This window comes from Mus musculus, chromosome 9 (genome assembly GCF_000001635.26).
Source record: "Mus musculus strain C57BL/6J chromosome 9, GRCm38.p6 C57BL/6J".
Classification (NCBI taxonomy): domain Eukaryota; kingdom Metazoa; phylum Chordata; class Mammalia; order Rodentia; family Muridae; genus Mus; species Mus musculus.
The window spans coordinates 20,579,827-20,606,361 of NC_000075.6; the positions used below are offsets into that span (position 1 = coordinate 20,579,827).

At 42.1% G+C, this 26,535-nt stretch overlaps 1 protein-coding gene and 1 long non-coding RNA gene across 4 annotated transcripts; one reads left to right on the forward strand and one right to left on the reverse strand.

Moving 5' to 3' along the window:
- Positions 1 to 523: 523 nt before the first annotated feature.
- Positions 524 to 9,631, reverse strand: Gm51704. The gene is made up of 2 exons (XR_003948290.1): positions 9,187 to 9,631; positions 524 to 5,740 (listed from the first exon to the last, which is right to left on the reverse strand). It is a non-coding gene; the product is annotated as a predicted gene, 51704 (long non-coding RNA).
- Zfp846 (zinc finger protein 846) lies at positions 1,473 to 25,578 on the forward strand. 3 transcript variants are annotated; one of them, XR_003947898.1, is made up of 7 exons: positions 1,473 to 1,852; positions 8,009 to 8,097; positions 8,683 to 8,809; positions 10,987 to 11,058; positions 11,513 to 11,595; positions 13,335 to 15,011; positions 16,561 to 17,242. XR_003947898.1 is itself a non-coding variant. In XM_030244362.1 (7 exons), the coding sequence occupies exons 6-7, from the start codon at positions 11,521 to 11,523 to the stop codon at positions 14,643 to 14,645; spliced, it is 1,386 nt and encodes a 461-aa protein (XP_030100222.1). In that variant the 5' UTR covers positions 1,764 to 1,852; positions 8,009 to 8,097; positions 8,683 to 8,809; positions 9,631 to 9,732; positions 10,987 to 11,058; positions 11,513 to 11,520; the 3' UTR covers positions 14,646 to 25,578. The 3 variants fall into 3 exon arrangements, 2 of the variants coding, with proteins under 2 accessions (NP_766507.2, XP_030100222.1); XM_030244362.1 differs by adding an exon at positions 9,631 to 9,732 and having other exon boundaries at positions 1,764 to 1,852; positions 13,335 to 25,578; NM_172919.2 differs by lacking the exon at positions 16,561 to 17,242 and having other exon boundaries at positions 1,502 to 1,852; positions 13,335 to 15,367.
- The last annotated feature ends 957 nt before the right edge of the window (positions 25,579 to 26,535 follow it).

Sequence of the window (26,535 nt, forward strand, 5' to 3'; positions counted from 1 at the left end):
CTGATGCCCTCTCTGACCTCCATGTCCACAAAGCATACACGTGGTGCACAGACATATATGCCGGCAAAACACATATAAAATAAAATGAATAAATCTAATAAAAACTCTAAAAAACATTTTTAAAAAGAGTATACATCTGAGTAAATTGGCTTTATCCCTGAAATGCAGGGATGATCTAAAAAACACGTCAATAAAGGTAATAAGTCACATAAATGGACTAACAGACAAAAACCACATGATCATCTCAATAGCTGCAAAAGACGCCTTTGACAAAGGCCTTTGAAAAAACAGTCTTGAGTACCCTTGGAGCCATTTCTTGCCCTGTGTGTGACCTAACATCTTTGTGACTATTAGGTCTATAATACAGCAGTAGTCTCTGCTAAACAAAAGGCTACAATTGCATCTGATGCCTATAGCAGAGATTTTCTTTTTCTGCAACAGACCTACTTGAGTTTCTACCAACACATCTGGAGTGTTGTGCTTATAGTGTGGTATCCACCAGAAAAGACTGCTCAGACATGAGTTTAAGCCAGTAAAAAGTCTTTATTAGCCAGGTCTTTATTACACTGGATGTTCCGGATCCCAGTGCAGCACTGAGCCTTTCTCAGGGTGAGCTTTTAAACACAAAAACCATATCCTGGCGACATGTTTCAGTTAACGAGAACATATAGCCAGAAGGAGAACTACAGAAGCCAAACAGCAAGGTTTGTACATTTAAAGACTTTCCCAGAACTACAGACTTAGATGGATTAGGTCTTTGTTTTCATTTTGGCTAGTGGTTCTGTCTACATGCTGAGTTTTGTGGCTGAGTTTTCTACCATGAAGTCAATTGTGTTAAGGTCTGGGAACATGTCATATGCTTTAGTATTTTCTTTGTTACTGCAATAACCTCATGAAACAGCATATTTGCATATGGAACTTGAAGTGCTAATCTGTATTCCTGCGCCAAAGTCACTTATTTTGGCTCGAGAATATTCTCTCTCTCTCTCTCTCTCTCTCTCTCTCTCTCTCTCTCTCTCTCAGTCTCTCTCTCTCTCTCTCTCTGTGTGTGTGTGTGTGTGTGTGTGTGTGTGTGTGTGTGTGTGTGTGTGTGTGAGACATAGTCTCAATTTTCAGACTAGCCTTGAACGCAGAAATCTGCCTGCCTCTGCCTCCTGAATGCTGGGACTAAAGGCACAGCGGCACCAAGCCTAGGCTAAGACTAAAACAAGAATGGGGAGGGAGGAAGAGGGGAGGAAAGGAGGGAAGAATGGGAGAGAGGGAGGAAGGGAAGAATGGGAGGGAAGAAGGAAAGAAAAGAGATGGGGATTAGATTAGATAAGAATTAGATCAGGCTTGGTGGGCGACTGTGTGCTGCCATGTGGGTACTGGGAATCCAGCCTGGGTCCTTCTCCAGCTCCTAGAATTTTATCTCTATCCAAGGTGGCTGGGACCCAAATCTCCCGGGCTTCACGCCAGGACGGAAGCGGAAGTGACGCCTGCAAAGGCCCGACTCTTTTCTAGTGATGGCTGCGTCCTGTAGTTCTCAGTGTCTTCACCTCCGGTTCATCTTTACGTCTAGGAAGTCGCCGAGGCAAGGATGGGGGGTGACGGCGGCCGTGGAGGGTCAGTTTAAGGCGTGGCTGTGTGTGCAGCTCGCCGAGGGGCGGTCCCCGTAGGCCCGAAGCCTAGGACGGGCGGGTCTCACGGGCACCCCGCCTCCCTCTGGCGAATGCTCTCCAAGCTTCCATCTGCTCGCTCGCCCTCTGCAGAAGCCGCCTTCCAGATTCCTCTTCCAGCACAGAAGCCCGCCACGGGCCATCTCTCTGCAGCCGCCGCCTCCACTGCACAGCCCAGCGATTGTGGAGCTCGGGTGAGCGCCCCAGGCTGTGATTTGTTCCTTGCAGAGTGTGGCTTTGTCTTTGGCATCGTCTGATTAATTCTGCCACATGACATTCGGGTAGAAAAAGTATTCGTAGGTATCTAGGACTAAACATTTCTATTTGGAGGTCAATCTTTATTATTTGGCTTTTCCAGAACTCGCTAGGTAGACCAGGCTGACCTAAACTCCTGGAGATCCGCCTGCCTCTGCTGGCATTAAAGGCTTTTGCCACCGCCTGCTAAATGTTTATTTCCTTAATCTTAACCTTTTTTCATTTTCCATGCCTTTCCTTCCTCACTCTCTCCATTTCCTTTCTCTTTCTTCACCTCTCCTCCTCTTGACTTTACTGCTAGTAGAACTGCTCATTCAGTGAGCTACTAACCCTTGCCCTGAACATTTTATACATAAAGTACAGATACTGTGTGATTATGGCTTTCTACTGGTGAGAATGGGAGTACCCTGTTCTCTTTATTTGAAGTTTCCAGGCCTGTACATCCCTATAGAGTTTAAAAAAAAAAAAAAAAAAAAAAAAAAGAAAAGAAAAAGAAAAAAGAAAGAAAGAAAAAGAAAAAAAAGTGGGAATTACCCTGGCTCAGCTCAGAGATCAGTTCCCATGGGTTGGTCTTACTTTCCACCATCTGGGCGCTGGAGATCAGGCTCTCTGGCTTGGCCTTTACTCGCTGGTTCATCTCCATGGCCTCTGTTTTTTGTTTGTTTGTTTTTTGTTTTTGTTTTTTTAGAGACAGTGTTTCTCTGTATAGCCCTGGCTGTCCTGGAACTCACTTTGTAGACCAGGCTGGCCTCAAACTCAGAAATCTGCCTGCCTCCGCCTCCGCCTCCGCCTCCGCCTCCGCCTCCGCCTCCGCCTCCGCCTCCGCCTCCGCCTCCGCCTCCGCCTCCCAAGTGCTGGGATTAAAAGCGTGCGTCACCACGCCCGGCTCCATGGCCTCTGTTTGTTCTCTGAAGTAGGGTCTCAGGTAGCCCAGGCTATCATACACCTTGCTATGTAATTGAGGCTGACTCTGAACTCCTAATTCCCCAGCCTTTACCTCCCAGGAGTTGGAATTTCTGGTGTCTAGCATCATGCCTGGTTCTATAGGTAACTTTTGAAGAGTCTCAAGTTCTTTAAGAAAGTCATGTTTTGCTATTTCTGAGTGAAATCAAACGTTATATTTAAAAATTAGTGTGTTCCCCTTCCCACTTACTCCCACATACTTAGAGTAGCTCCAAAGGAGAGGTTTGAAAGCTGCAGTAAGGATTGATAATAAGTAACATAGGCTTCGGGGCCACAGGGTCTAGAATTACTCAGTTCTACTTAGTAACTTTGTCCATGGTTATGCTGTGATGTTCTGGTCATGAGTGGCAGCTGTTTCTCGGAAGCAGGATAGTTATCTTAGTAAGAGGGCATAGTGCCTTGAGTGGGCTGTGTAGCTCAGCGGTTGTGGACTCATTGGCATTATGAGGCGCTCCAGTGGTAGAACACAAAAGGCTTCGGTTTGCTACAAAGTACCAAGAAGGCTAAGCCATTGCCTGGCTCTTGGATATCTTTGCATCTGCTGAGTGAGTCCAAGTGCTTGAAAACTTTGTATTATATGGTTTAAATTTTTTATTTACTGTTTCTGTATAGACATGTATGGTGGGTGTGGCTGTGGAGGTGGATCAGGTTCCTGGGTTTCTGTGACAGGCTCCCTTGCTTTCTGAGCTCCCTGCTACTGTAGTTGTAACTCTTTCTGGCCTGCGCTTGACTGTAGTGCAGTCGATGGCCCTGGAGATGGCTGTGTAGACTTGTTAATGCACATTCAAATCTTAAAAATGATGCACTCAAAATTCAAATATCTGTTCAGCGTGATGTCCCGTTTTGGTTGGCGTAACGGGCAGAAACTTGAATGAGATCTTCAATGAGTGTCTTTACATACCATCATTGAACCTTTAGAAAGACTTAGTCCTAAATCTCCAGTTGACATTTTTTTTTAACTATCCTTACATATTTGTGTGTGCACACAAAGATGTCACAACAGACATGTGGAGGTCAGAGGATGACTTGCAGTTCCATCCTGCGATTTTGAGTCCTGGGGAATTGAACTGAAATCAGCCATTACACTAGCCTATCTCCCATGGGGATGAGCCTTCTGCTCATTACAAAGTAGAATGGAGAAAATGACATTGACGTTGTCAGTCCATGCCATATTGAAGACCAGTTGAAGTTGTGTATGATAACAGAGGTCAATGGAAAGTAAGGCAGAGAGAATCATGAGGCTAGCCTGGGCTACATAATGATGTCTCAGACAAAACAACTGGTGTGACCACCTGCCTGTGTTTAGTTGCTGGTCATTTTACTTCAAGACTCAGGGAATTTTGCGCTGGCCGGTGAAACTTTCAGAAGTTTCGGTGCTGTAAGTCAGGTAAGGACAGTGGTAAACTATGCTGAGGCAGTCAGGAGCACGATGGTTATACCAAGTTTTTCATGTTGGTACTCGTGTTTAAACTTCTCAGGAGCACTTTTGTTATGTCTGGTTTATTGATCATGTGAGTAGAGACTTCCAAGACTTTTTCTTCCTCCAGACTCCCCCATATGCCCATCCTTGAGCTCTTTCAAATTTATTGCCTCTTGTTATATGCATGTGTAAACTTGTGTGGTGTCTTCAGCAATAGGGACTTTCTTCCACCTCTGAGGGGCAAGCGAGGGCAATAGCAACAGCCTGTGTGTTTTGCAAGTCTGTTGGACAGCCCAACCAACAACTCAAAAGAAGTCATTTCGTGCCTTTTGTTAGGTGGTCTTTGGTTCTTGCAGGGAGGATTGTCAGCCCAGATGAGAAATATAGTACAGCTAGTTTAAACTTATCTCCGACAAGCTTACAAATGAATGAGACTCAGACTATGGTTATTTTATCTGGCTTTGACAGATACTGGGGGTCACCCCTAATCTGTTTCTCTAGCTGCTGGCCTGGCTACATCCCCAGCGCTGTGCCCCAGATACCTGCTGTTTCTCCTGGCCATGTGCTCGTGGTCCATCTCCCCTCATGGCGCTTCCTCCTCTCTCTTCCTTGTTCTTCCTCCTTCTCCTTGAGCCTCCCACAACTAGATAACTCAAAACCGCCTACCTCTCATCCCTCCAGTAATTGGCTGTAGCCACTTTTATTTAACCAATAGTTTTAAATTAAGGAGCAAGGTTTGCACAACGAAAGCTGGCAAATGTGAGAATTCACGTGTAGGCCTAGACCTTTGGGTACAGAATTTAGCATTACAGTATGTAGCAGCAGGCCAATTTTTTTGAGATCTCAACAGAGAAATTTTCATTTTAGCTATATATGTACATGTGTATGTAGAGTTATGTGTATTACAGGATTTTTTTTTTTAGGTAAGTAGTTGATAGTATGATTCCTCATAACTTTTTCAGACAGCCTTACTGTTATTTTGCCCTCCTCTCTCCTTGTGTGTTTTCTTTCTCCCTCCTTTCTTTCTTTCTCTTCCATCTCTACCACTTACTTGCTCCTCTTAGTGGCACCTGGGGCCTCTGAGTATCTGGAGTCCTCTTAGGAAGTGGCACCAGGCCATATGCACAGTCTGCTCACCTGGACCTATGTGGCACCTGACTGGGAGTTGCCTCCCGTTCTCAGTCTTGCAGCATGTTCAAAGCCAGACCGAGCTACATGAGTCTTCGTCTCAATAGATAGATAGATAAATAAATAAATAAATAAGATTGATGTCCTGGAAGTGATTGGTTATACTTGTGGAAGTCACTACTATATTGTACAGTACAGGTCTAGGCTGACTTCTGATCATGTTGAGGCATGAATTACAACCACAGAAAATCAAAGCCATGGCTGCACGTACCTTTATCCCAGAACTTGGAAGACTGACGCAGGAGAATCTCTGGTTCTAAATTTAGAAACCAAAACATGACAGAAGATTAGAACTTTGCAACAACTTCCTGCATTCAATCTAAATTCACCACTATGTAACTATCGTATTAAAACAGTTACTTGTAGTGTCTAGACCTGTATTTCTATTATGTCTACTCTGGAGGGTTGGTAGGGGAATTAAATAAGTTTATATAGGACCATCAAGATGATTTAGCAGGTAAAGGCATTTGCCCCAAGCTAAATGACCTGGATTTAATTCCCCAGATCCTTGTGGTGAAGGAGAGAACCAAGTTAACCTCTGACCTGTACATGTATAAGATGGGCACTCCTCTGTACACAAAGGGCTGATATATAAATATATTGCATATGCATGCATTGGTGTTCAGTAAATGACAGTTATTGGTGTCTATTACAAGGTCACTGTCTTTAGTGTGCACTTTAGTGCTCTCATGTGTGATATTGAACTGCTGCTTCTTGATGATTGGTAGGAAAAGGCTCCTGTAAGCGCCACATAGGAGTGTAGTTTCTCTAGCCCTTGAGATACCTAAGCAAGGCTGCCTTAGCATGGAGAAAGGAGCATATGGGCAATTCCAGCTTCAGCATGGCAGCTGCCAGTGTGCACCATGGCCAGACCTGAACAGTCACACTGCCCTGCCTGGTTTACTTTAGGAGCGCTTGATAGACTAGTGAATGCTGGGGTTAGTTTTCTGTCGCTGTGATAAAGTGCCTGGCATTGGAGTAGGGCTAGGATCAGTGGGTAGGCTAGTTGCCTAGCATACCCAAAGACCCTGTTTCTATCCAGCACCACATAAGCCAGGTATAGTATGCACACTATAATTCCATGATTTGGAAGGTAGAGTCAGGAAGATGAGGAGTTCAAGTTTATCCTTGGCTACATATCAAGCTTGGGACCAGCTGGACTCCATGAGACCTTGTCTCAAAACAAAGAAAAACTTGACACCTCATCTTTAAAGGAAAAAAAAATCATTGCTCAGTGTTCCAGAGGTTTTAATCCAGGTTCAGCTGGCCACGATTCTGGGCCTGTGGTGAGGCAGAACGTCATGGTGGAAAGGTACCACAGAGCAGAGCTGCTCACCCCACAGCAGCCTGGAAGCAGGAACAGAGCAAGAGGAAGAACATAGAGAAAACACCATCTTCAGTGACCTTCCTCCATCTAGGTCCCACACCCTCAATTCTGCCACCTCACAATAGCACATTAAGTTATGTGTCCATCTATGGTTTAATCAATTGGTGATAGATGTCTCGATATCCAGTCCTCCCAAAGGCTGCACCTCTGAACACTGCTGCGTTACCAACCTGTCAGCACATGTGCTGGCTAGTTTTGTGTCAACTTGACACAGCTGGAGTTATCACAGAGAAACACATGAGCTTGTGAGAACAATTTCAATATGCAAAGCTTAATAGTATGGATTGTAAACCGGGCCGTGGTGGCGCACGCCTTTAATCCCAGCACTTGGGAGGCAGAGGCAGGCGGATTTCTGAGTTCGAGGCCAGCCTGGTCTACAAAGTGAGTTCCAGGACAGCCAGGGCTACACAGAGAAACCCTGTCTCGGAAAAAAAAAAAAAAAAAAAAAAAAAAAGTGTGTATTGTAAATAAGGCCCCTGGTATGTGTGTTTGAAAAAAGCACTCATGAGATATATTACTAGGGCAAATAAAAAAAATGTGTCACCTTTCCAACTTGAAGTTGTCTTCCCTATAAAATGAGACATTTTCCCCAGTGGATAGATAGCATGGTGAACCAGCCCAGTTTCTCGGCCTCGGTGAGACAGTGCTTTAGCAGCACACGTTTGTGCATATGCGTGAGTTTTCTCTGGTGTGTAGGATTACACGGATTTCACATTAGGGCTGTGTGATGGTTATTCATTGTCTACAGCTTCTAATATCACCTAGGGGACAGATCTCTGGGCACTCCTTTGAGGTACTCTCTGGAATAAGGTTAGCCTCTGAGAATGTCCATGAGGGATTATCTGGATTAGGATCCTGGACTGTATAAAAGGGAGAGTGAGGTGAACAATAGCTCCGGTGCTTTTGTGCTTTCTGATTGTGGCTGGGATGTGGCTTGAAGCTCCTTTACTGTCCTACCGTGATGGGGCTGCAACCTGAAGCTGAGAGCCAGAACAAGCCCTTTCTCCTTCACTTGCTTTTGTCACAGCAACAGGCAATCACAGCAACAGGAAAGGACACTGTGGAAGGCAGAAATGGCATCCTGGTATGTAAGAACTAAAAGCAACTCTGGTTTCTCTTGACTTCTGTCTTTTCCAGGAACTCTGTGTAGGGACTCAGACCCCATTCTTGAAAAAAAGAGGAAGGTAGAAAAGATGGTGGCTGATTGCCTGACAAATTGTTACCAGGTATGTAGAACTGTGTCTCCTGAGTGAAGAGCTTATTCCCTACCTTAGATACACCTTCAGGACAGAGCTTCGAAAACAAGTCAGAAGCCCTCAAGAACTGAGAACCTAGCTGAATTTCTGAGAGAGTGGGACCTCAGATATGGTTGAGATGTTAGGAGAAAATCATCCCAGGATTTCCATAATTACTAACTAACCTTGATATACTTAATGCTAAATGCACATTAATTATGTCCAGTTCCATTCACTTATTCTGACAGATGATAAGGAAGATCTAGTGTTCTTTTCTTGGAGTATTTATCTATTACTGTTGAGGCAGTATATGCAACTTAGTAAAAATTGAAAGAAGGGCCTCTGGTCTGGTCGTGGCAAGGTCTGCTCAGCTGTTAGAAGGGCTGTTAGTAGTAAATGAGTGGAGCAGACTGACAGGTTGAGTGCAGATGGGGGTGGGGGACTAGGACCTCCAAGTCCTAGGGCAGTCACTGGAAGCTCTCAGATTTCTGTATGGGTATTGGTTCTCACCTCTCAACTGTAGAGAACATTGGTATGTATGTTATTGTTACTCAAACAGTGTGTGTGTGATATTAGGTCTCAGTAACTTTTGATGATGTGGCTGTGGACTTCACCCAAGAAGAATGGATTTTATTGGATCAAGCTCACAGAGACCTCTACAGAGAGGTGATGCTGGAGAACTACCAGAACCTGGCCTCAGCAGGTAAGACTGCCACCACTCTCTTATGGTTTCCAAGGGAGGGGAGGGTTGGTATATTCTGGTGTGCTGAAGGATCAGAACACAAGGAAAGTAAGAGGCACACAGACTTTGTCCTAAACCCATAACCTGTTTGTGGAAGATTCAAGAGATTAAAGGTTTCCAGTGGACACCTAAACTGTAGTTAGGACTTAACTGTATTATACAGTAGTAACTTTTTTGAGTTGCAGCAAAACTTGCATGAATTCCTTTTTCATGATTTCACAGATTTGAGGTTTGTTTATATTTTGGCATACAAGATCCAGTTGTAGTTGTATTGACCTTGAACTCCTGATCCTCCTGTCTCCACCTCCCAACTTCTGGGATTACAGATATGTACTTACTACAACATCTGGCTGGAGACTGCTTGAGAGTAGATATGAACACTGGACTGGAGAGGTGGCTCAGCAATAAAGAGCACTTGCTGATCTTGCAAAGGTTCCCTGCTCCAGAATAGCAGCTCATAACTGCCTATAATTCCACTTCAAGAGACCGGCTTCCTCTTCTGGTCTCTGGGGCACTGTATACACATAGACACATACACATGAAGGCAAAACACTCAAATAAGAAATGAAACATCTAAAAGTAGAGGTTATAGAGTTCCCTTCCACCCTTTTCCTTATTGTCTAGAACTATCAACTTTTTGCTAGGTGAAGCACTTTACATCTTGTCTTTACATATCTAAATTGTCATCATGACTACTATTTTGTTTTGAGGCCATTAGTAAAAATGAGGGCTATATGAGCACACTTGTTGCTATATTGGTTTTTTGTTTTGTTTTGAGACAGGATCTCACTCTGTAGCCACAGCTGAACTGGAACTCATTGTATAAATCAAGCTCCCTGAATTCACAGAAATCTGCTTCCCATGTGCAAGTGCTGGGATTGAAGGTTTGTGCCAGCATGCCTGGCAAGTTGTGTGTGTATTGCAGCAAGCTAAGGTGCTAAGTGACTAGCACACAGGTAGCAGAGGCAGCATGGCTAAGATGGATGGGCAAAGGGTGGTTGACATCCAGGGAAGAGCAGAGGCGTAGTGTGAGTCTGTAATTCTACTCAAAATGCTATGCAATTTTATATGAAAACTTTCTGGAAACTTTATATTTCATATTTTCAGGACAGGGTAGGTAATATATAATTAAACACAGACAGCAAAACCTGAATAAGTGGGGCTCTTAATGCATTTTAATTTTCTGTAGTAATTCATAAAATACTGTACTATATGAATGCCAGTCACCCTGTTGGAAGCATCAATTATTAGCTGGGCATGGTGGCTCTAGTCCTTGGGAGGCAGAGGCAGATGCGCCTTTATGCGTTTAAGGCCAACTATATAGTGAGTTCCAGGATAGCCAGTGCTACATAATGAGACCATGTCTCAAAATAAATAAAAGTGTAAACTTATTTATTTATTAACATATGTGAGTATGCTGTCATTGACATACCAGAAGAGGGCATTGAATCCTACTACAGATGTTTATGAGCCATCATGTGAATGCTGGGAATTGAATTCAGGACCTCTAGAAGAGCAGTGTTCTTAACCGCTGAGCCATCTCTCCAACTCCCAAAATAAGTAAATTTTAAAAATTAAATATATTGAGTTGGGGTTGAGCTGGGTGTTCTCTGCAGGAGGCGGTCATTCTCGTCCTTTGACATTCAAAACCCCAGTGAGCAGGAAGTTTAACCCCCCATAGAGAGTCTGATACTATGTAGCCTGCTATTTGAAAGTAAAATTGTCTGTGTTTCACTTTACTTTCTATTTGACTTGAGTATTGGTGTTTTCTTAGAATGTATATGATTATTAATTGGAGTGTCTCAAATCAGCAGTAATTAATCCTCAGGGCATAGAAGAGGCAGTATTTGCTTGTTCAACCTCTCTGAAATAATTGCCCTGCTTTCATTAGAAGCACGTGGTCTTGCGTGGTGAACCTGTCTTTAATTGAAACATTCAGGAGGCACACAGGCAGCTTTTTGTGAGTTTGAAGTCCATGTGTAGACACATATCGAGTTCCACAACAGCCAGGATTACATAGTGATGCCCTGTCCAAAACCAAAGCAGAACAAATAAAACCCAAGCAGCTACTAAATTATACTGATTTTTAAATGCTCTTTTGCATGAATTCCTCCATGAATACACTTTCCATGTATAAGGATGTGAGGTCATCAAACCCAGTCTGATCTCCTGGTTGGAAGAAGAGGATTTGCACAGAGAAGATCTCCAAGGTGAGTGAGTGTGAAGAGTATGTTTGCAATTCGAACGTGAAATCTTTTTAATTTCTTAATGGCTCTAAGTGTGAGCCATGTACTGGGAGAGAAAGGAAGCCCTCTATTCTTACTTTTTGCCTTCTCAGGTTTTCATGTAATTTTGCAAAATGACCTATTAGGTTTCATGGTTTTTGTCTGTTATATATTTGATCAGATCTTGCTACCTTGCAGCCCTAACAATATGATTTTCATTTACCATGAGTTTTAATTTTCAAAGAGTCAGTTTGAAATAAAACATTGAAAACGCACATCCTTAGTGCAGTCAACTTATTGACCTTGTCAAAATGATCACACTTTACTTCCTTTAGAACGAGGTTCAGTGGGACAATCAAAAAAGCCCATGGTTGCTGACTTTGTAACTGACCATTTATTTTTCTCCAACCCTTAATTTTGTTTTTCTGTTTATCTTCAGAATGGGAAATGCCACTTGGCACCCAAGAGTCACCATTGCATCAGGATTTTTTGAGGGGACAGACTTCCAGTGGAATACAAACAGTAAGACTGACCAGAGGCGCTTGTTATTTCCCTCACTCACAGAAGACGGTGAATTCCATTGTAGCAAACCACATGGCATACACGCAGGAGGGATAAGCAGTGTATCTGAGAAGTATTTTGAATATAGTAAATTTTGAGGTATCCCAAACCTATCACAAAACCTGTTCTTTAAGAGATCGTTCTGTGCAAGATGTCTCAGTGGGTAAAGACTCTTGATGCAAAGCCTGACAACTTGAGTTTGGTCCACAGAAGCCACACTGTAGAAGGGAGAGCTGACTCTCACAGGGTGTCTCTGACCTCTGCATGCACACTACCGTATGCACTACACTCTCTCCTCTGAAATATATAAATGCAGTCTTATTTGTTTGTTTTATTTATTTGAGACAGGGTCTTACTTGAGTAGCCTTGGCTGGCCTGGTACTCATTATCTAGACAAGAAAGACCTGTAAGTCAGTGAGCTCTGCCTACCTCACTCAGCATAATTATTTTTAAAAAGATATCACAGTTATATAACCCCAAATATGTAACTAAATACTAGCTTTTAAGGCAGTTTTATGTATATATTTTTTAAAAATATTTATTTATTGATTATATGTAAGTACACTGTAGCTGTCTTCAGACACTTCAGAAGAGGACATCAGATTTTTGTTACGGATGGTTGTGAGCCACCATGTGGTTGTTGGGATTTGAACTCAGGACCTTTGGAAGAGCAGTCGGCACTCTTAACCTCTGAGCCATCTCACCAGCCCCTTATGTATATCTTAATGTTTCTTTTGAGCTTAGATCAAATAGCAACTACTGTCACATCAGTCAGTTTGAAAGAAAACATGCTACAAAAAAGTTAAACATACTTTATCATTCATTCATTTACCAACAGGAGAGAAAAAAATAGTCTTAATAAATTATGAGATTAACCAGGAGATTTTTTATTTGCCACACTCAGGAAAGTTTGAGAATTTTGTAGGAAAATCAACACAAATGATAAATACACAAGAGAAGTAATATCTACCTAATTTAGAGAAATGTCTTAAGAGTCTATGTCAAAACTTGGAGTGATAGAGCCCTCCTGAGTACACATTCCTGCATATGTTTCATGGTTTCTGAGATTCTTAAAATAATGTCATTGAAATACTGCGAAGCCACACTGAAGAAAAATCCTATGAATGTAAGGAGTGTGGGCAAGCCCAGGTATGGTAATGCACGCCTTTAATCCAAACACTTGGGAGGCAGAGGCAGATGGATCTCTGTGACCAGTCTGATCTAGATACCCAGTTCCAGGACAGCCAGAGCTATGTAATTGAGAGGCACCTTCCAATAGATAGGTGATAGATAGATAGATAGATAGATAGATGATAGACAGACAAACAGACAGATAGATAGACAGATAACTGGATAGAAGGCTGAGGCAAGATGTCAGGTATGGTGGCATATGACTTTAATCCCAGCATACAGAGGGCAAAGACAGATGGATTTCTTAACTTTGAAGCCAGCCTTTTCTATGTAGAGCTTCAGACCAGCCATGGCTGCATAGTAAAACCCTGTCTCAAAGACTAACAAAACTACTAGAATACTGAGGGCCCTTTACAAGATTAGAACTCATGATTCTGGACTTTAGGGAAGGAGGGAGTCCTGCTTATAGTCAAAATGGCAAAATCATCTTTTTTTGCACCCTCACATAAGAGGAACCCTTTAATAAATCTGAGAAATTGTCTAACCCTGATTCCTCCCTTTATCAACAGGGCAGAAGCCACAGTGCACACGAACTCTGCTACTACACACAATGTGGGGAAATTTTCAGTGAGCACTCATATTTCAAGACCCATGTGAAAACTCATAGTGCATGGAACACTGGACATCTCACCCACTCAGATCATGATGTGTCTGCTCAAGTGCACACCATAAAAACGTACCCATGTAAGATTTGTGGGAAAGCCTTTGGACGATCTTCAAATCTCAATAGACACCTGCGAAGCCACACTGGAGAAAAACCCTATGAATGTAAGGAGTGTGGGAAAGCCTTCACTACCTACTCAAGGCTAGTGGAACACTTTAGAACTCACACTGGAGAGAAACCATATAAATGTAAGGATTGTGGAAAAGCCTTTGCTAAGCGGTCAGGCCTTATAACTCATATATCAACCCATGCTTCAGAGAAACCCTTTGCATGTAAAGAGTGTGGAAAAGCCTTTGCTTCATCCCCACGCCTTAGTCAGCATATAAGAATTCACAGTGGAGAGAGACCCTACATATGTAAGGAATGTGGCCGAGCCTTCCTCACGTCCTCATACCTGCGGAACCATGTAGGAAGAACTCACAGTGGAGAGAGACCCTATATATGTGGAGAATGTGGAAAAGCCTTCCATTCTTACTCAAATCTACGTAGACATGTAAGAACTCACAGTGGAGAAAGACCCTACATATGCAAGGAATGTGGAAAGGCCTTCCTCAATTCCTCATACCTACATAACCATATAAGAAAAACACACAGTGGAGAGATGCCTCATATATGTGGTGAATGTGGGAAAGTCTTCCATGCTTCCTCCTACCTGCGTAGACACTTAAGAACTCACAGTGGAGAGAGACCATGCATATGTAAGGAATGTGGGAAAGCCTTCCTTAACTCCTCGTACTTACGTAAGCATCTAACCATTCATACAGGAGACAAACCCTACGAGTGTAAGGAATGTGGGAAAGCCTACCGTAGGTACAATCTGCTACACGACCACTTAAAAACTCATGCAGTTGAAAAGCCGTTTGAATGTGATGTATGTGGAAAATCCTTTCAGTATTTCTCATACCTTAATAAACACATTCGTATTCACACCGGAACAAAACCTTATAAGTGTAAGTACTGTGGGAAAGATTTCACTACTTCCTCAAGCCGAACTGAACATATCCGAACTCACACTGGTGAGAGGCCCTATGAGTGTTCGGAATGTGAGAAAACCTTCACTTCCTCATCTAACCTCATTCACCACGTAAAAATCCACGCTAGAGAGAAACCTTTTGTTGAGAATATAGGGAAGCCTACAGTAGATTTTCCCTACTAGCCAGACACTTGTAACTCACCGTGAGCAGTCACTTCAGATAGGAAGAATACCAGAAACCCTTCACCCCTCATGTCTTGGTTTCGTCAGACTGGGACTTACACTACTAAGAAGTCAAGGAATGTGCAACAGCCCCCAACTGTGACAGTTTACTCTGAAAACATGAAAAGAACTCATACTCAAAATGACCCATGAACTTAAGGAAAGAAACATAATCAGGAAGTGGCCCTCACTACTTCCTAAGACCTTACTAAATATGCGAGACTTCACAATGAGGGGAAATCACTGATGTAAGATGCATTGAAGGTTGTAGTTCTGTTAAGTATTTTAAAATCACTTGTCTCAACAGTTGAGAAAACCTTCATGAAGGTAAGGAATGTTAGAAAGTTAACTATGAACTCAATTTTCAGTGTTTAGTAAGCAGTATAATTCATACCCAAGAGAAATTAACTATATGGAAATTTTGTCCATGTGTGCTGGCAGCAATAAGGCCTGTTGAGTGATATTTATTGTGAACTTTCGCCCTGATTCCTGTCCTGATATATTCCTGGAGTTATAATACATTTTCTTTTCTTCAAGGAACTCCATTTTATGTTGGCTGCTATAACTTCTGGATAGTAAGCTGGTGTTATGAGGACTTTTGAACTATAAACATTGTTTTAGTGTACTGTAGATTCTGTTGTTGGCTTACCAACTATTAAACATTCTACCCTATAGTAGCTTACAGCAGCTGAGTTTCATGATATAGTCCTCACCGTCATTAAAATGTTCCTGTTCCCTTTTCACAACTTTTAGATAAAAGGTGATAAATAAATAAGCAACAAGCTAGCAAAGTCCTTTCCACAAATACATTGAGCTAGGAATTCATAAATGCATCAGTCCTTGATAGAGCCGGAGCCCTCAAGATCTAGATAGCTCTCCCATCCTACACTGAACTCTACGGCCCGAGGATCCAGCCGTCAGTGCATGAACTTTTGGGGGTCCATTTCAGATATAAATCATAGTACAACCCCTCCTGGCTTCTGGTAATTCCTCAAGATTATAAATAACTTGACTGCCTGGGGACATGTTTTATAATCATTATAACTGGTAGCTGTTTTCTGTTGTGTGTGTGTGTTGGGAGTGGGAGAGGAGATGAGACATGCACTGGAATCTGTTCCCTTCTTCCACCATGTGGGTCCCAAGGATAAAACTCGGGGTGTCAGGCAGGTCTTGGCAAGCCTTAGCTCACTGAGCCAGCTCACTGACCCATACTTTTCATATTCAGAACAACTAAACAGGGACTGGAGAGACAGCCTGTTTGAGAGGACCAGCGTTTAGTTCCCAGCACTCACACTGGGATGCTCACAACTGCCTTTACACACACTCCAGGAGGTCAGACTCTTCCTCTTCTGGTCTCTGGGTACCCACACATACAAACACATAAATAATGAGGTCTTTTAACAGGAAAAAGACAACGAATACAGAGTCCCAAACCCTATCCTTTGCTGGGAACCCATAACACATATGTTCCATGTTCTTAATCAATCTAGATCAAAACTGAAGAGAAATAGAGACATCACCTATATATACTTTTGCTCATTAGAATTATTCAAAATTATTGATCTTACATTTTTTTTCCAGCCATACTTTTTTTTCTTGGCAGAAATTTCAATAAACATTGTAGCTAAGGCTTTTCTTGCTTCTATCCCAGCCTCCTGTCCCTGTGTTTTGCCTCTGGTAGACCTGGATGGTGCATCATACTGAGCCTTCTCTCAGTACTATGCATAAGAAACTTCATTTAGTCAGGCACCATTATGACTTCCCACAGAAACTCATAGCAACCATTTCTTCATAGTTAGTGTCTTGTATATTGTTTGTTGTGCTTTGGGAAGTACCTAGGGTACAGCTGCCACACTATTACATTTTTATTTTGTAGAAGGCAGCAGATGCACGATTCATAGCAGAAGACAGCCGGCAGCAGGCCATGAGTCCCAGGGATCCAACTCAGGCTGTCTGGCTTAGCAGCAAGTTCCCTTTCATCTGAGCCATCTTGGAGTCTCCTCTATGTTTTTATACTTACAAGGTTTGGTTGTTTTGTGGAGTTTTGCTTGGTTGGTGTTTTATTGTTAACATTGTTTGGTTTTTGCTTTCTTTCTTTTTATTGCCAATCAGTAAGCTATATCCCTGGCTCCACATTTTCCCATACAACTTCTCTGATAATATGGTTTTATTGTGTAGTCCCAACTGCCCCGGAGCTCATGTACTCAGATGGACATGGTTTGCACACACAACATTGATCCCAGTACTCAGGAGGCAGAGGCAGGCAGATCTCTTGAGTTTGAGGCCAGCCTGGTCTATAGTGTGAGTTCCAGGATGGCCAAGGCTATACAGAGAAACTCTATCAAAGAAAGGGAGAGGGAGAGAGATTGGTAATAAAATAAGATATAATATAAACAAACATTCAGAAGAAAAAAACGAAAGGATAAAAACAAAAAACATAGACACATTTGCACATAATAGAAATCAAATAAAACAAAATCAGAAACCAATATAAATGCAAAGACCTGTAAGGCAAACCTCCAGTAATGCCATTAAATTCATTTTGTGTTGACCATCTACTTCTGGGCATTAGAGTGGTTTGTGTGTCCATTGAGATTCCATAGGAGAAAACTAATTTTTCCTTTGGGAGAAGTTGTCAATTGGAAATGACTTCAGGACTAGAGATGGGGGCTTATGTGCACTTCCCCACTAACTGCTGGGACAAACCCATCTGGCTTAGACCTGTGCAGACTCTGTGATTGGTGTCATAGTCTGAGTTTATGTGTGCCATTCCTGCTATGTCTAGAAGGCCTTCTTTCCTTGGTCTCTTCAATATCTTCAGGGGGAATTTGTTTACGACAGAGCGTTCCAAGGTCTCTCCCTCTCTGCATATTGTACAGTTGTGGGTCCTTGTGTTTGTTCCCATCTACTGCAGGAGGGAGCTTCTCTGACGATGGCTGAACAAGACACTGATCTGTAAGTATAGCAGAACGTTGTTAGGAGTCATTTCATTGCTGTATTCCTTTAGCAGAACAATAGTATTTAGTTTTCCCCCAAGTTCATGGCCTGTCCAGTCTCAAGTTCTTGGCCACCTGAGCAGTACTAGGGATGAATTCCATCTCATGGAGTAGACCTTAACTCCAGTCAGATGTTGGCTGGTCATTCCCACACGCTTTGTGCCACTATCACACCAGCGACCTGCAGCTGGGTGACACTGAGGATCCCTTTGTCCTCTGACAGTGTGCATGGCATCTTTCGGCATCGTGAACACTAGTCAGGAGGGGTCAATGCTCCCATTGTGGTTGTCCTCTCTCCTCCATCTGTTCTATTTCCCTGTCCCAGGGAGACCCATTGTCCCCACCTAATCTCTTCCTCCATACCTAACCCCTCTGGCTCTAAGATTGTAGCTTGGTTATCATTTATTTGACAGGTAATGTCCACCTATAAGAGAATACATACCATATTTATCTTTCTGGATGGGTCTGGGTTGACCCAGGATGATTTTTTTTCTAGTTTTATCCAATTTATCTACAAATTTCATGATTTATCGTTAGCAGCTGAGTAATATTCCATTGTGGAAATGTTACACGTTTTCTTTCTTTCTAGATGTTGAGAGACATCTAGATTGTTTCCAGTTTCTTGCTATTATAAATAGAGCAGCAATGAATATGGTTGACCAAATATCTGACTCTGTAGCATACAGTGTAGTGTCCTTTTGGTAAATTCCCAAGAGGGGTAAGGCTGAGTCTTGAGGTGGATTTATTCCCAGCTTCCTGAGGAACTGACACCAATTTCCATGTGGCTGTACAAGTTTGCATGTGACGGTGTTTTAAGGATCTCTTAATTTTGGCATCCCAAATTTCTCTAGTTCTGTGATTTCAGAAGTTTTCTCAATATCCTTAAATGTAAAGGTGTTTGTCTTCAAGCCTGTTGACCAGAATTTAGTCTCTGAGACTCACATGGTAAAAAGAGAGCACCAGCATTGTCAAGTAGTCCTCTGATTTCCACATATGTGCTCCCCTACCCTGAAAAAACAAACAACAAAACGATGGATTGGTTGTGTTGGTGTTTTCATACATGTCCGTGGTGTGCTTTCATACATGTCCGTGGTGTGCTTTCATACATGTCCGTGGTGTGTTTTCATACATGTCTGTGGTGTGCTTCATACATGTCTGTGGTGTGCTTTGTTCATGTTTACTCTCATTCCTCTATCTTGTCCTCCCATCGTCCCTGCTACTGGTTCCTGTCTTCTTCCAAAATATTGCCCTAAAAAGGCTTTGAAGTTAGAATTTACATCAAAACCACAACTCACAGAAAGTTCATTAAACTTGCATACTGAGGGATGGCTTAGTGCAGAGTTCTCAACTCAACCTTCCTAACGCTGTGACCCTTAAATATAGTTCCTCATGTTGTAGTGACCCCCCAACCGTAACATTATTTTTGTTGCTACTTCATAACTAATGTTGCCAGTATTATGAATAGTAATGTAAATATCTGAGGTGCGGGATATACATACATACATACATATACATATACAGATATATATATATATATATATATATATATTTGATATGTGACCCCTGTGGAAGGTCATTCAACCCCTCCCCACAGGTGGAGAAATAATGGCTTAGTGGTTGAAGATGCATGCCCCAAATCAGGAAAACTGAGTTCCACTCCTGGAACTCACAAGATGGTAAAAGAGAATTGCCACGGCAATAATGCACCTGCCACCCCCTTCCCCAACAAGTGTCATTTTAAAAATGAGAGAAACTTGCATAATGGATCAAACCCCAAGTGTGTGTATTTTTATTGGAGGAGGGGTTCTCAATCACCTCTGTTTGCTAACAAATGCCTGAGCTAAACGAATCTGCCTTAGCTTCATGATTAGGTCGAAGTATATGTGCACATCGACATTTTCATCTCCAAAAAAGAATCTATAGCTCTGCATTGTGCCACATACTTACAGTATTGGTGCTTGGGAAGCTGAGGCAGGTCAGTCACAAATTCCAGGTCAGCATATACATATGTGTATGTGTGTATATATGTGTATGTGTGTATATATATGTATACATGAATAATATATGTATATAGCATATATATACGTGTATATATATATGGTAGTAGTCAGGCCATTGCCTCACATCTGTAATCCTAGCACTCAGGATGTGAGAAGTTCAGGGCTAGTTTTGGCTATATAGAGAGTTCAGTGCCATCCGGGGAGACAGGAGATCCTATCAAAAGAAAGAAGTGAGGGAAAAGAAAGAAAGAAAGATGTGTTTATCAATGAAAAGGACAGGGTTCATATCTCTTGTGTCCACCTAGGGCAAGGATTCTACATGGATCTCCATCCTGTAAAACGTACTGTGCACTTGTGGAGACAGGCAGAACCTTTGTGGCCTGAGTGGGGTTGCTCTACAGTTTTATTCAAGTGTGTCTAGTGACACAGTCAGATAACTACTCAATACTTTTGTTGCCCACAATCCAATAAAGCCAGCACTGAGCCAAGCAAGAGAACCCAAACTGTCAGCTCCCTTATGATCCCTTTATAATCTGTGCTGAAACACAACTTTATACCCCATCCTCTAAGTCTAACAGAGTATACTGTGGCAGAGGACAAACAGCTATGTTAAATTTTTAAATTCTACACTTTATTTTGTTGAAGTAGAAAATGATGAGAATCCAGCTTTGGTTTGGAGAAAGTATGTGGGAAGGTTTGACTGATGATAAATGCTGTCACTGAATCTGCTGGAGTTTGTTACAAAGTGAGAGGTTTTGAGCAGGTCCATGTAGTAAGTTCCAGACCAACCAGGGCTGGAGAAATCCTACCTCAAAAGCAAAACATAATTCTATCTTGAAAGTAAGAGGCTTTAGAAAACGAAGTGGCAATAAAGCCATAAAACAAGCAATAGACAACGCTTCCAGGGCAAGTTAGATGAATCAGCGGGGAAAGGTGCTTGTCACCAAACCTGACTATCCAAGCTTGATCTTTAAGACTTACAAGGTGGAAACAGCAAACCAACTACCTAAGATTGTCATCTGAACTCCATACAAGTACCATAGAAACACACACACACGCATACAAAATAAATGAAAAATAATAAACAGCCTGCCGGGCAGTGATGGCATACGCCTTTAATCCCAGCACTGGGGAGGCAGCAGCAGGTAAATCTCTTGATTTCAAGATCAGCTGGGTCTACAGAATGAGTTCCAGACAGCCAGAGATACAGAGTAGTGAGACCCTGACTCAGAAAAATAAAACAACCCAGCCATAATTACATGTATGTTAAAAGGGACTTTGAGGAGTTACTATAAAACTTTAATTTGTTGCTTCCTTGGTACTAAGTTAATGTGGACAGCTTCTGTATAAAGTTTCACATTGTTAAGCCATCACTGTTGTCTTGGAAACCGAACTCCCTTCCTCTGCAGGTCTGGATTTAACATTACATTTGACCTTTACATTATTTAGTGTATTTTATGTATATGGGTATTTTGCTTGTTTATATATCTGTGTATCATGTGTATGCCTGGTTCTCATGGAGACCAACCAGAAGAGGGTGTTGGATCCCCTGGAACTGGAATTACAGATGCTTGTGAGCCACCATGTGAGTTCTGGGAATCAAACTTGGGGATGGGGCTATGGAAGTAGTCAGTGCTCTTAACCACTGAGCCAGCTCTCTAGCTCCTACATTTGACGTTCTTATGTAGTATTTGATATGTATCACGGCAATAATTGATTGAAATATACTTTCAGATCATGAATAAATCCTAGCGTATAAAGTGAACACAGTGGGAGTGGGAGATGGCTCAATGGATAAAGCACTTGTCCCACAGTGTGGGACCAAAGTCTGAATCTCCAGAACCCAAGTAAATGAGGCGTGGGCATGTCTGCCCACGTGTAATTTCAACACTCCGAAGGCAGGATCTCCAAAGCAATCTGGCTAGCAAGAGCAGCTGAGAGACCCGCCTCTGTGAATACGGTGGAGAGGAAGTGAAAAAGACTCTTCATGCTGCCCTGGGACCTCCACATGCCCATTCAAACACACACACCGTACAGGACTACAGAATTTCTCTATGTAGCCATGACTGCCCTGGAACTCACTCTGTACACCAGGCTGGTCTTGAACTCAGAGATCCACTTGTCTCTGCCTACCTAGTGCTGGGATTAAAGGCATTGGCCTACTGCCCAGCAGACTGGAGTCAATTTTTTAATAATGCTTTGATACACTCAAAACTGAGCACACTGCACAAACCTAGAGTCCAAGCTACTGTGGAGGCAGGAATATTACTTGAGTCCAGGAGTTCAAGCCAGCACAGACAACATGGTGAGATCCCATCTCAAAAAATCAGCCAGTGCTGAAATCTCATTTTGCATGACGATGCATTGAACTTCCTCCATCTTTAAAAACAAATACAGGCTGGGCATGGTGCATGCTTTGAATCTTTCTTAGCATTTAGGAGGCAGAGGCAAGTAGATCTCTGTGAGTTCCAAGCCATCCAGGACTACCTTGTATCTAAAAGGAAGGAAGGAAGGAAAGAAGGGAAGGAAAGAGAGGAAAGAGGGAAGAAAGGAAGGAAAAAACATAGGTGTGTGTGGTGATCAGTCCCTTAACCCTACTCAAGAGGACAGGACTTTGAGGCAATCCTAAGGTACATAGCAAGACTCAAAGACATAAAAGCTAGGCGTGGCTTAGTAGCAGAAGTGGTTGGAGGCCTCTAGCAAGCACAAGGCCTTGGCTTTGATCTTCAGCAGTGCCCAAAACCTACACAGGAATGAAGCTCTGACGTACCTAGTGTGTGAATGAACACTCCCTTCAGCTTCATACCTGAATGACCTACATCTGTTTGGATTGTATATTCTATTTGCATTTATGCTCTGATTCATAGCAACTTCTCACAGAATGGATTTGCCTTGAACAAACTAAATAAAAAGATACTAAAAGAGAAAAAGGATGAAATAAAATTTATCATGGAGAAGTATCTGAAACCTGCACACAATTTTTGTTTGTTTGTTTGTTTGTTTGTTTTTCAAGACAGGGTTTCTCTGTGTAGTCCTGGCTAACCTGGATCTTGCTTTGTAGACCAGAGATCCACCTACCTTTGCCTCTCGAATGCTGGGATTAAAGGCATGCACCGCCATGAGCACACACTATAACAGAGCCTCAGCATACATGCAATAGAAGAATGCACCCATCCACACCCACTCAAATTATCAATAATAAGAACTTGGGCTGCTGAGATGGCTCGAGGTGAGGTGATGGATAAAGGTGCCTTCCAGAACTAATAGGAAGGAAAGAGAGAAGTGATTCCCACAAGTTGTTCTCTGAACTCTACATGGAAACTGGCATCGCATGCATGCATGCATGTATGTTTAAGACTACTCATACAACAAAGCCTATAGAAATTTTTAAAAATTGAAGGTGGAGTTAGAAGCCAAGAAGAAAACAAAAGAACAGAGAAAATACTTGGAAACTAACTTCAAAATAACTTACAGAGAACTTAAAATGGTGAACCAGAAAGAAGGTATGAGGAGAAATTATAAAAATACTTTGAAGTGACCAAAATGAACACCCAGCACATTACATCGAGGTGGTCAAAGCTAAGTGAGTATGTAAGCTATCCAATCCTTATATTAGGAAGGAAAGCTACGTGTGCTCAGGCTGGTGTGACAGCTCAGTAGGTAAAAGGGTGCTTGCCACTAGGCCTGACAACCTGAGTTCCGTCCCTGGAACCCACACAGTGAAAGGAGAGGACCATCTCCCAAAACTTGTCTTCTAACCTGTACATGAGCACCATGGTAAATATGCACTCATGCGCACACACATACACACACGAATTTAAAGAAAAAAAGAAAAGTTATCTACACAGCCAGACCCTGCCTCAGAACTGAGTTCAGATCCCCAGAACCCATGTAAAGCTAGATGTGGCTGCCTGACCCCATATTCCTATGGGCTGGTGGGAGGTAGCGACACAATAGTTGGAGGAAACTCACAGGCCAGCTAGCCTGGCATACCAGCTGTGAACACCAATAGATCCTGTCTCAAATAAAAGGGAAGGTTAAGACTGACACCAGAGGTTCCCCAACCTCCCTCCATCACTCCCTCTACATACACACACACACACACTGGTTATGTAGACACACAAAGATATATTTTTTAAAGATTTATTTATTATTATATGTGAATACACAGTAGCTGACCTCAGACACAACAGAAGAGGGCATCAGATCTCATTATGGGTGGTTGTGAGCCACCATGTGGTTGCTGGGATTTGAACTCAGGACCTTCAGAAGAGCAGTCAGTGCTCTTACCTACTGAGCCATCTCACCAGCCCACAAAGATATTTTTAAAGGCCTCAAGTTGATAATCTAACTTGCCACAGCAAGGAACTAGAAGCTAAACCCAAAACACTTAGAAGAAAACAAAGGCAACTACTCACAATACACAACAACTATTACTATAGAACCCGGAGAGATGAAAATAATAAATCTATGCACCAAGTGTCTGTTACTTTTAGCTTTGTTTTAGCCTTTTTTACATATTTATTTTGTGAATGTTGACATGCGCCATGACACACATATGCAGAACTACTTGCAGGAGTCAGTTCATTCTTTCCACTGTGGGTTCCAGGGATGTAACTCAAGTAGCTAAGCTTAACTGCAAGTCCTTTTACCACACTAGAGCTCTGGGCAGCCCATTGTTTTCTTTTGTTTTGAGATACTGCCTGTGGAGGTGGACCAGCAGATTAGGGAACTTGCTGGCAAACCTGCCTACCCGAGTTTAATCTCAGGAACCCACATAGTGGAAGGAGAGAACCAACTCCAGCAAGTTGTCCTCTGACAGCTACCTGTACACACTGATCCACTCCACACACTAAATAAATGTAAAAGAATAATAATTTTAAAAATCAGTTAAGCTGGCATAGTAATGCATACCTTTAATCCCAACACTCCAGAGCTAGAGGCAGAGGCAGGCAGATCTTGGTGAGTTCAAGGCCAGCCTTGTCTATAAAACCAGTTCCATGTCAGCAAGGGTGATACAATGAGACCGTGTCTCAAAAAAACAAAACCAGTTAACCAAAAGAACAGTTGAATATTGACAAGCAAAGGAGTATACTTCTGGATGCATAAGCATATTACAAAATGTACATTAATATTTTGGCTTTTAAATTTTTTCACAGTATATAGTATGTATTATATAAGTATCTTCATACAACTATAAAATATATATTGATTATATTCTACCCCATAATTCTTTACCCTCCTTTCCCCCATATTCGTCCCCTTTGTTTCCCTACACAGCTTCACTTCTACTCCATGTCTTATATATATATACATAATTTTATGTATCTATGTAAAACCTAGGGACTATACATGAGAAAAAAACATTTGTCATTCTGAGACTGGCTTAATTTACTTGATAAGACTACCCCTGGATGCATCCATTTTCCTACAAATGACAACTGTTTTTATAACATGTATTATATGTGCTTATTTGTGTGCATGTGTGTTCAAGCATGCATATGTGCCCCACAACATGTCTGTTGAAGTCAGGACAACTTACAGAAGTTACTCTCTCTTTCCACTATCTGATTGGCAGCAAGTGCCTTTACCCACTGAGCCATCTCCTGGCCATCTTTCTTTAAGACTGATAAAGATTCCATTGTGAAACTGGCCAGCTGGCTCAGAGGTCAAACGTACTTGTCACCAAACCTGATACCCTGAGGTCTATACCTGGAACCTACTTGTATATGTCAATCAGTGACACATGCCTCCCTCATCCCCCAACAAAATAAGTACAAAAAAAGGATTGTATTTTGTGTATATAGCATATTTTGTCCATCCCTGTTGTTAGATACCCAGATTGTTTCTATAACGAGCTATTATGAATGGTGCTACAATAAATACTGGTGTAAAGTATCATGAGAAATTGTTGATTAATGATTTGAATTCCTTTATATGTGTGGGTATTTCCCTATATGTATGTGTGTGTACCACATGAATGCCTGATGCCTGTGGAGGTCAGAAGAGGGCACAGGATTCCCTAGGACTGGAGGTGCAGATAGTTGTAAGCCATCGTGTAGGTACTAGAAATGGAACCCAGGTCCTCTGGGAGAGCAGCCATCTCTCCAACCCCTCATGAGAATTCTTGATAAAATGTGTTGGTAAATCAGTGTTAAAAAATAATTTTTTGAAGCCGGAGAGATGACTTGGCAGTTAAGAGTGGATGGTTTTGCAGAAAATCAGAGTTTAGTTCCCAGCACCCACACAGTGGCTTACAACCATCTGTAATTCCAGTTCCAGGGAATCTTATGCCCTCTTCTGGCCTCTCTGGATATGTGTACACTGCACATACTTATGTATAGGTAAAATTCCACAAAATTATACAAAAGTTAACTGCTAAGAACCCTAACACATGAGGATGTATTAAGACTGGAGCAATGGCTCAGCAGTTCTTCCAGAGGACCTAGGTTTAACTCCCACCACCCATATACTGGCTAACAAACCATCTTTAACTCCAGTTCTATGGAATCTGAAACCTTTTTTGTCCTCAGTAGGTACACAGTACACAGTTGGTACACAGACTTACATGCAGACAATACACACACACACACACACACACACTCACAAAGAATCTTAACAAATGTGAATAAATCTGTAGTTTTTAATTAATAAATAAAGAATGTCAGATGTCAATGCCATTTTACAAGCTACAGGAGGCGCTGAATCATTTGGTAAGAACCTAGAAACAAAAACATTGATATTTGAAAACAAAATATGTTCACAGGGCTGGTGAGATGGCTCAGTGGGCCAAGGTACTTGCCACCAAGTGACAACCTCAGTTGGATTTCTAAAGCCAGCAAGGTGAAAGAGGAG